The 11,200-nt window shown below is 43.5% G+C and overlaps 1 protein-coding gene across 2 annotated transcripts in view; it reads left to right on the forward strand.

Moving 5' to 3' along the window:
* The window catches only part of LOC120921123 (COP1-interactive protein 1-like), a 66,312-nt gene extending 55,483 nt beyond the window's left edge, over positions 1–10,829 (forward strand). For both annotated transcript variants that reach the window (XM_040333790.1, XM_040333789.1), the window contains 4 exons: positions 4,725–4,827; positions 6,203–6,246; positions 7,788–7,935; positions 10,630–10,829. In XM_040333790.1, the coding sequence (XP_040189724.1) occupies positions 4,725–4,827; positions 6,203–6,246; positions 7,788–7,935; positions 10,630–10,649 (315 nt within the window). In that variant the 3' untranslated portion in view covers positions 10,650–10,829. The remainder of the gene's footprint in view (positions 1–4,724; positions 4,828–6,202; positions 6,247–7,787; positions 7,936–10,629) is intronic.
* The last annotated feature ends 371 nt before the right edge of the window (positions 10,830–11,200 follow it).

The raw sequence follows: 11,200 nt of genomic DNA on the forward strand, positions 1-11,200 counted from the left end.
GTCGGGGACCCGATGGAAGTTCTAGCGGAGTTCCAGGCATTCTTTTCAACACTGTATGCTCCGATACCACCGTATGACAAAGAGGCTCTGAATAATTTGCTAGGGGGCTTATCCCTTCCCAAGTTGACGGAGGACGATAGTATAGCATTAGATGCTAAAATAACGAACAAAGAAGTAGTATCGGCGATATTTGCATTCCCACCTAATAAAGCGCCGGGTCCGGATGGCTTCCCGGCTGACTTTTACAAGGCGTATGTTGACCAATTGGCCCCTAGGTTATCGACGTTATTTGAATGCTGTCTGAAAGAAAAAGTGCTCCCAGCCTCCATGCTTGATGCATACATTATCCTTTTACTTAAACCAGGTAAAGATTCCCTAGAATGCTCATCGTATAGACCCATAGCGCTGCTTAACATGGACCTTAAGATTCTGACGAAAGTTTTAGCAAAAAGGCTGGCGCTGGTCATTTCATCCCTGGTGGATGTAGACCAGACAGGTTTTATGCCAGGAAAATCCACTGATACTAACTTGAGAAGGCTTTTTACACATTTACAGCTCCCTAATATGGATTCGGCAGACAGGGTAATAGTCTCTATCGATATAGAAAAGGCCTTTGACTCGGTGGACTGGAATTATATGCATACAGTTCTCGAGTACATGGGATTTGGTCAATCCTTCAGACAGTGGATTGCACTTTTGTATAGTTCGCCTAGGACAGCCATTCGTATGGGGGGATCCACTTCTGAGTATTTTTCGATTGGAAGAGGTACTAGGCAGGGGTGCCCCTTGTCACCATTCTTATTTGCCCTTATGATGGAGCCCCTTGCAGTGGCGCTGCGGGCGTCGGAGGGAGTAAAAGCAATTCGGGTGGGTAGTATAAATGAAGGGCTGGCGTTATACGCAGACGACCTTCTGCTGTTTCTCAGAGATCCGGGGGAGTCGTTGGTCACTGCTCTGGGTATCATGAACACCTTTACTACGTACTCAGGGTTGAAAGTGAACTGGGGCAAGTCGTCCATTTTACCCTTAGATAAGGGGGCTAGTGCAAAAGCGGATCCCAACTTACCACTAAAATGGGTTACACAGATAACTTACCTGGGTGTGAAGGTAACGGCGAATGCGTTGGATTACATGTCTCTTAACCTACTCCCCCTTTTGACATTCTTTAAGCAGAAGGCATTGACTTGGCAAAAACTCCCTCTATCTTTGATTGGCAGGGTTAATCTTCTAAAGATGAAGATTCTCCCAGTCATTCTCTATTTTCTGAGGAATGCTCCGGTATGGATACCGAAGTCCTTCTTCAAGAAATTGGACAGCATCACGACCACATTTCTCTGGGCACCAAAATCACCTAGGCTGGGTTTGAAGGTTCTTCAGGAACCATGGGGACAGGGAGGGCTGGCAGTGCCTGATTGGCGCAAATACTATTTGGCGGGGCAACTAGTTTTCATACATAGATGGTTAATATCAGATGAGGGGGATTCAGCTACTATACTGGAGGCAGCCCACTTAGGCTCTTATGAGACCCTTCGGTTAGCAATACACCGAGGTACAGGAAAGGACCTTCCGTTGACAGAATCTATGAAGGCCACAGTTAGGTCATGGGTGGAGGTGGAAAAATTGGCCTGTCCCAGCTACACGGGGGTCTCACCTTCGACTCCCCTGTGGAAGAACCCGAAGCTCCAACAATTTTATAAATTTGATGATGCTATAGGTTGGGCAAGCAAGGGGATCAAACTACTTAAGGACATTACGCGCGATGGGGTACTTTTAACTTTTGACCAGTTGAAGGTCAAACATGACCTTCCCAACACACAATTCTTCCGGTATTTGAGACTGAGACACGCATTCCAGACACAGTTTGAAACACAGACGGTTGCATCCTTTCCTTCAAGACTAGAAGACCTCCTAATGACTGAAGAGTTGCCCAAAACTCTATCAGTGACATACAAAGAATTGTTTAAAATTAGTCCTAAGGCCTTGGTAAAATGCAGAGAGCGATGGGCAAATGAGGTCCCTGGTATACAAGGGGAGGAGTGGGATGACATGTGGGATCGTCCGTTCAAATATCTGGTGGCGGCTCGAGACAGACTCATTCAGTTCAAATTTCTGCATAGAAGCTACTACACTCCAGCCAGGCTGGCAGTGATTTATCCGTCGGTGCCACCTGAATGTTGGAGGTGCACTTTTTCGCCAGCAGACGCACACCACGTGTTTTGGGATTGCCCACAGATTCGGCAGTTCTGGACAGGGGTCACATCCTGCATAGAGGGAGTACTGGGGGTACCCATACCTAGAGAAATCAGTGTTTGTCTGTTGGGCTTGGTGGAGGAGGTGGTCCCATCTAGGGCGCATAGAACGTTACTTAGCATACTCTTATTTTACGGGAAAAAAGCTATTTTGCTCAAATGGAAGAGTCCGGGGGCACCAGAGATAGCATTTTGGAAGGGGCTGGTGAATGCTATGCTCCCATATTATAAGGCAACCTACCTGTCTCGGGGCTGTGTGGGTAAATTTGAAAAGGTATGGAGGGCCTGGTACGAATCTGACCAGACGGTTGGATAGTGTGAATAGGTAAATAAAGTCTGAATTCTGCACATTTTTATACCTGCAATTGACCGACTTCAGGTGCATCGGGAATATGAATGAGTATGAACTCTCAGCAAAGTGTACATCTCTTTTTTTGCAGAGGAGTCCTGCGCTGATGTGTCGCAGGGGGAGGGAACTGAGTAGTAGGGGGGAGGGAGGGAGGGAGGTTTCAACTGGGTTTAGCCATCTGTGATGGCCTTGTTGTATGCACATGGTCATGTTGACCAAAGGTTTACTTGGTGTTCTACCAAGAAATGTATGTTTTGTTATGTCAACAAAAACTTTCAATTAAAAAGAAATTTTCAAAAAAAAAAAAAAAAGAACAATCATAGCGGCGGTTCCGCCACTTGATCGTTCTTATAGGCGGCGGGAGGGGACATCCCCCGTCCTCCCACCGCCATCCGGTGCTTCTCCGGGCTCTCCCGCGCCATCGGGGGCCTGGAGAAAGAATCGTCCGGCGCTGGCAGGAAGCATAGAGATGACTGGTGACCAGATGGTCACCAGTCATCTCTATGATCGTCGGAGGACTCGGGCGCGATGTGATGACGTCACGCCCGGGTCCCCGTAAGTAAACAAAGCCGCGATTGCGACTACTAAGCAACAGTAATCATGAGATCGGTGAATTTTTTTTTCACCGATCTCATGCTTTCCAGCCTGGAGGAGAGATGTGGGGTCTTATTGACCCCGCATCTCTCCATAAAGAGGACCTGTCACACACATTCCTATTACAAGGGATGTTTACATTCCTTGTAATAGGAATAACAGTGATAATAAAAAATAAAAAAATAAAAAAAAAAAGTGTGAAAAAATAAATATGTAAACAAAAAAATTAAATTAAAACGCCCCTGTCCCTGGTAGCTCGCGCGCAGAAGCGAACGCACACGCAAGTCCTGCCGACATATGTAAACGCTGTTTAAACCACATATGTGAGGTATCGCCGCGTACGTTGGAGTGCCAGCAACAATTCTAGCACTAGATCTCCTCTGTAAATCTATAAAAAAATTCCAAGCGTTGCCTATGGAGTACCGAAGTTTGGCGCCATTCCAGGAGTGTGCGCAATTTTAAAGCGTGACATGTTAGGTATCTATTTACTCGGTGTAACATAATCTTTCATATTTTACAAAGAAATTGGGCTAACTTTACTGTTTTGTTATATTTTTAATTCATGAAACAATTTTTTTCCAAAAAAAAGGCGTTTGAAAAATTATTGCGCAAATACCGTGCAAGATAAAATGTTGTAATGACCGTTGTTTTATTCCCTAGGGTGTCTGCTAAAAAAACATATATATAGTTTGGGGGTTCTGCGTAATTTTCTAGCAAAAAAATCATGATTTGTACATGTAGGAGAGAAGTGCCAGAATAGGCCCGGAATGGAGGTGGGTATAAAAGCCCTGTATTGAAGTGGTTAATGAAAGACTTAAAGTGATACTAAAACTTCAAGTTCTTTATTTTTTTTAAATAACAAACATGTCATACTTGCCTCCACTGTGCAGTTCATTTTGCACAGAGTGGCCCCGATTGTCGTCTTCTGGGGTCCCACGGCGGTTCCTCCCTGCAAAAGCTAACCTCCTCTGGGAAGCTCTCTCCCGAAGGGGTTATTCTGCGGGCGCGCTCCCGTGTCATACAATTGGCGTCCATAGCCGCCGAGTGTATGACTCGGCTCCGCCCCCCCCGGCGGCCGCGTCATTAGATTTGATTGACAGCAGCAGGAGCCAATGGCTGTGCTGCTATCAATCTATCCAATAAAGAGCCGAGAAGCCGCAGGAAAAATCGACGTGGGATCGCGCCCACTGAGATTTGGGGCTCAGGTAAGTAAAACGGGGGGAGGGGCTGGGGGGGCAGACACAGCAAGGTGGTTTTTCACCTTTATGCATCAAGGTGAAAAAACACGAGGGTTTACAACCCCTTTAAAGTGATTGTAAAGTCTCGTTTTTTTTTTTATTCTATAAAAAGTACAACCATGTTATACTTACCTCCTTTGTGCAGTTGGTTTTGTACAGGGTAGCCTGGATCCTCCTCTATCCAGTTAAAAAAATGTTGGGGGGGTTCACTTATTAATGCCAATATAGTAGCGTTCACAAGCTTTGGTTTTAGTAATACTGCTTACAGACAATACTATTTGTTTTTGCAAACAGAAAAACACCCAGTATAAGGACGATATCAATGCAATCAAGAACGAGGATGAAAAGCACATATCAGCTACCAAGCAGCTGGAAGGAGACCTAGCGTGTCTTATAGGTAAGTACAAAAGACCAGTTCATAGTGCCGAGTTTGATATTTACAGTATGTAGCTCTTTAACTGCTTAAGCCCCGGAACATTTTGGTGGTTAAAGACCGGGCCACTTTTTGCGATTCGGCACTGCGTCGCTTTAACTGACAATGGCACGGCCGTGTGACGCGACTCCGAAACAAAATTGACGTCCTTTTTTTCCCATACATAGATATTTCTTTTGGTGGTATTTGATCACCTCTGCGATTTATATTTTTTGCGCTATAAACAAAAAAAAGAGCGACAATTTTGAAAAAAAAATCAATAATTTTTACTTTTTGCTATAGTAAATATCCCCCAAAAATTTATATAAAAAATATATATTTTTTTCCACAGTTTAGGCCGATACGTATTCTACATATTTTTGGTAAAAAAATCGCAATAAGCGTTTATTGATTGGTTTGCGCAAAAGTTATAGCTTCTACAAAATGGGGAACTGTTTTATGGCATTTTCATTAGAATATTTTTTTTTTACTAGTAATGGCGGCGATCATCGATTTTTATCGTGACTGCGACATTATGGCGGACACTTTTGACACCATTGTCATTTTTACAGCGATCAGTGCTATAAAAATTCACCGATTACTGTGAAAATTACACTGGCAGTGAAGGGGGTTAACCAATAGGTGGCACTGCAAGGGTTAAGTGTTCCCTAGGAAGTGATTCTTACTGTTAGGGGGCGTGGCTACACGTGACACGTCACTGATGACCGATCACAGGGAACGGTCAGCAGTGACAGTGTCACAAGGCAGAATAGGGGAATGCCTTGTTTACAAAGGCATTTCCCCGTTCTGCTCTTGCCGCCGCAATCGCAGGACTCCCGGGAACATTGACTTCCTGTGACACGTGGCTGCACTTGAAAGGCACGCGCACGCCCGCTGGGCGGCAGATTCAAATGGACGCACCTGTACGCCAATCTGCCTGCCCGTGCCATTCTGTCAATGTAAATAGGCGGTCGGCAAGTGGTTAAAAGAGAACTCTGGACTGGCAATTCTCAAACAATTTGAGATACCAGATGCTCATATGTGTGTTTATCTGGGATTTCCTTTATTATACTGTATATCATCAGCAAAAACTTAAAGAATATCTAAACTCTAAAACAGATATTTACCATGTTGCTTCTTTTTTATGGCTAAGTACATTTTCTGCAGCTACAGAACAATACCTGTTAGAGGTTCAAGGAAATAAGGTGGTCAGAACAGAAGAGGAACCTCAATACATAACATAATGTATACAGATCAGTAATGAAAAGGGCAGAAATTGATTGTTCGCAATGTTACCATTTGTATTATTAATGTGGATTATGAATGTAGAAATCCTTTTTTGTGTTTCTGTTCATTTTAGAACATCTACATAAAGGCTGGGAAGAAGACAATTTTATTTGCGATGTGAGTGTGGTTTCCTTTCTCTAGAATGATTGGCGTAGAGATCTGATTTGAAAGTTCTGCTTACACACATGACTGTTCTGTGATTCAGTATTTTATTGTGGCATATCTGTGCTAAAATGAGTCGCCACTCCCTTTTGTTGATTTTTACCTATAGGTAATATAGGCCTATAATAAGGCTTACCCTATAGGTACAGTAAATATCTCCTAAATGTGTACCATTTAGGAAACACAGTGGAACCTTGGATTACGTGCATAATCCGTTCTAGGAGAATGCTCATAATCCAAAGTACTCGCATATCAAAGCGAGTTTCACCATTGAACTCAATAGGGACGAAAATCATTTGTTATGCGTTGACTTCAATGGCATGCAATACTGCATGCGGCCAGAGGCGGGGGGGCGCCGGAGAGCCTCGGAAAACGTCCGGAAAGGCCCGAGGACAGTTCGGCTGACCTCGGCAAACCTTGGAAAGACTCCATTCACAAGCCTTTCTGAGGTCAGCCAAACTGTCCTCGGGCCTTTCCATGCATTTCCAAAAGGTTCTAGAGCCCCCCCCCACCTCAGGCCAAAAGGGGTACTGCACACCGCTTTGGCCTGAATCCTGCTCCTTACAGTGCTCGTATTGGGATAATGCTCGTTAACCGCGTTATTCGCAATCCGAGGTTTCACTGTATTTACTTTGGAAGTGGCCAGTAACGTCACTGGCGCATGCGCACTAGGCTCTGAATAGATTGTACTCCATCCATCCATTCAGAGCCATGGGAATGATCTCATCACGGCTCGGCCATTCATGTGGCTGAAGCCTGCAAACTCGGAAGGCAGAACGGGTGAAGATGGAAGCGGTGACAGTGCGCCGCAGAAGGGCTTCGTTTTCAGGTAAGTCTGTCATACTAGTATATTATGACGTAAACTGCCGCGGTAGGAATCTGCACCAAAGTTTGTTAAAATCCCTGCAATGTACACCGATCACCCAGAGGGAAATGTTTTTTTTTTTTCCCTAAACAAAAGTGGAGTTAGGCCTCGTACACACGACCGTTTTCCTCGACAGAAACCATCAAGAAACTTGGTGGCAGAGCTTTTTTGCCGAGGAAAACGGTCGTGTGTATGTTTTTCATCGAGAAAACTCGAGGAACTCGATGAGAAAAAAAGAGAACAAGTTCTCTTTTTCCTCGTCGGGAGTCTCAATTTCCTCGTCGTGTTCCTCGTCGGGCTGGTTTTCGACGAGAAACACGTTCGTGTGTATGCTCAGAAACCCGCACATTCTCAGAAGGGTGGCGCCAGTGGAATCAAACTTCCCCTTTATAGTGCCGTCGTACGTGTTTTACGTCACCGCGTTTGAGAACGACGAGATTTTGTCTTGACAGTGTGTACGCAAAGAAAGCTTGTCAAGTTTCTCGACAAGCCTGACAAGGAACTTGTCGAGGAAAACGATGTTTCATTTACGACAAGTTCCTCGGTCGTGTGTACGAGGCCTTACTCTTTAATCTCGATAAGAAAAAAATAAAACATGAGATGGAATAATCACAAATTGAATATATTTTAGGATTTTTCCGAAAGGGAGCAAGAGATTTTGGATTCCATCATGGAGCTTTTAAAGAAAATTAATAAAAGAGAGGAGAAAGTTGAATATCTAAATGGTAAATTACAAGAGACATTTGCAGGACTGGCGTCTCTCTTACAGTGTAAAACAGGTAGGTGTCAGTGGTGGTAGGTTGATAGAATAATACTGTAGAGAGTTGATATTAAAGTGCATCATATTGGCCATTGTTTGTACCAATTCCCCTGAATGTGATCTAATTACGAGGTTAATGTGGAACTCAAGGCAAATGGCTAAATACCCAGTTTAGATAAAAAAAATGTTTACAGTCAAAGATTTTTTATTTCTTTTTTAATCTGTACAGCTATACAGCTATCTTGTGATTTCAGAATCCTTTTTTAATCCCAAAGGGAAATTGGTTATTTACACACATCTCCCACACCCAGACAGGTGAGGCATTTATTTATTATTCCCATTTCACTCCCAGCTTGGTCATTGGACAGCGATACGCCACCAACACCTCTGTCTAGGTAGCAGGGAGGTGATCTGGGCAGCAGAAAAGGTGAACCTGGAAAAAGGGTAAAGAGAAAATGTATATTCATGGCTGTGCAGTGTAGTAGAGGTACGGTGTGTACATCACAACACTATCTGAACAGAATTACAAATACTTGGGAAGGTAAAACAATCCAACGTGAGGTTGATTTACTAAAACTGGAGACCACCAAATATGGTGCAGCTCCACATAGCAACCAATCAGCTTCTCAACATTTTTGTCACATTTAATTGAACACGCTGAAGTTACAAGCTGGTTGGATACCATGCACAGCTTTTTCACTCTCCACTCTAGGTTCACACTGGTGCGGTGCAAATCTGATGCGATTTCTGTTGTGACAGGTGAGAGTCCGGAGGGGATTTGGACTAGATGGAGATTTAATTCGCACAGGAGTGCCAGTTCACACTTATGCAAATTCTTTGCAGATCAGATGCAATCCAAAAAGCATAGATTCGCATGTCATCGGGGAAAAAAGCAGTAGTTCCAAAGACGGCTGTTCACATTGATTAATTCCAGTTAAAAAAAAAAGGGTCCTGTGTGAGTTTAGTGCGGCCGTGGTGCAAATTTAATCTGCAGCTATGCCCAGTCCCCCCCAGAAATCACATTCAATTTGCACCTCTCAAAACACAACTGGCATCAATTCGCACCGCATCAGTGTGAACTGGGACAGACCCTTTTTTGACCGGATCAAATTCGCACTGCATATATGGGAACAGCTTTCATTGGAAGTAATGCTTTCTCTCTTTTTTTTTTTTTTAAGATGACATGCAAATCTATGCTTTTTCAGGTGGCATCTGATCCACATAGAATTTGCATGAGTGTGAACCAGTACTCCCGTGTTTCAACTGTTTTGCTCTTTAACAAAACGTCCCACACGTCGCTTGAGTGCTTTCGTCATACACCACTATTTCCAGTCTGAATATAGATATCAGAGCTTGCAACCACAAACTAGACAGTACTCGTTTTGGCTGCTGACCATGAACTGTTTTTTGAAACACAGGTACACAGAGGTAACACTTGGGACAATTCCCCCCCCCCCCCTTTTGCATTTAGGGCAGGGTAGACTTTCCAATCAGCAGGAAGAGCTGTTGGAGGATTCCCCCTCCCCTCCTCACAGCAAATGCACATACTCATCCCATAATTACCAAGGCAGACAGACACAATAGAACAGGGGTCTTCAAACTACGGCCCTCCAGTTGTTCAGGAACTACAATTCCCATCATGCCCAGTCCTGTCAGAGTTTTACAATGCCTCATGGGATGTGTAGTTCAACAACAGCTGGAGGGCCGTAGTTTGAGGATCCCTGCAATAGAACATGGATATGCAATTAGCGGACTTCCAGCTGTTATAGAGCTACAAGTCCCAGCCCCAGCCCATGAGGCACAGCAAGACTGACAGCCACAAGCATGACTACCAAAGGCAGAAGCATGATGGGACTTGTAGTTTTGCAACAGCTGGAGGTCCGCTAATTGCACGCACCCTAACTTTAAGAGGGAAGTTTCAGGAAAAAAACATTCTACAGCCCCTGCGTATAACACACAGGCACAGTTTATCCTCTATTTTCAGGGTACAAAAGTGAGTGCTATACGCCAATAAATACAGTGTGTGTGTGTGTGTGTGTATATATATATATATATATATATATATATATATATATATATACACACACATACACACATATACATACGCACAACATTCCAGTGTGATTGTACAACGAGTCCGATTAGTACAGATCAGACTGGGGTTCTCGGTCACCCTGTGCCCCTAATAGACACAGGTGACTTACACATAGGAGGGGGTCAGGGGAGCTGGACAAGGAAGCTTCCATTTCTCGCCAAGGTAAACTGGTTTCCACAAGCCCCCTGCCCAAAGTGACTCCCATCACAATATTTACACACATTGGCAGATCAGGGTATACTGCAGTTCGATTTTTGCCTGGCCTTTTCCAGGTTCACAGGGACAAAGATCAGACTGGGAAAAGGTTTTCTTCACACGAAGTCTGAAGTGACCTAGTTTGGCCAATAAGTGGCAAAATTATAAGCAGCTTTAGTTTTAGCCATGCCACCATTGCACTAATGATGCAATCAATGAAAACATCACTAAATGGTAAAGGCTCAATCAGACCGCTTTATGTTAGTTCTCCCTTAAATGTTCTTTTTATAAACATGTTTTTTAGTCTAACCTGACCATGCATGTCATAGTATGGATGAGAGTTGGCAGACAAAAAAAAAAAACATTTCAGATATGACCGTATCACAGGCTATTCAATAATATCTTCCCATCACTTTATTTCAGGAACGAAAGGCATTCACTGAGCCCTGCTGCCTTGAAGCATACAAGGACATCCAATCTTTGAAGACGTTTTTATTTTTTACAGTCACATCAAACAAAAATGTATATATGACAAATCAACGTATAAAAGAAATACATAAGATGTAAATGACTCACCTTCATGTATCCACAAAACAAATAAATAATATTACAAGAACCCAAAAGACACAGTATGAATGATCATCTTCATGTACAAGGAGCTCTGTGAGTGCGCCCTGCATATAGAACGGAAAGATGAAATGCTATTCAAGTTAGACCCGTCATTCACCATGGAGCTTTACCGAATGCAGAAACCCAATAGACAGGGCAGCTTTGCCATCTTCATTTGTGAACATTAGTCCGAATCATCACATATAGCAATTTAAAAGGCATTTAGAAAGATGGTGGTGGTTATTTACAAAAGGCAAATCCACTTTGCACTACAAGTGCAAGGTGCATTTGAAATTGCACTGAAAGTGCAGTCGCTGTAGATCCAAAGGGGGACATGAAAGGAAAATAAAAAACAGCATTTTAGCTTGCACATGATTGGATGATA

The sequence above is a fragment of the Rana temporaria genome, chromosome 13 (assembly GCF_905171775.1).
Source record: "Rana temporaria chromosome 13, aRanTem1.1, whole genome shotgun sequence".
Classification (NCBI taxonomy): Eukaryota; Metazoa; Chordata; class Amphibia; order Anura; family Ranidae; genus Rana; species Rana temporaria.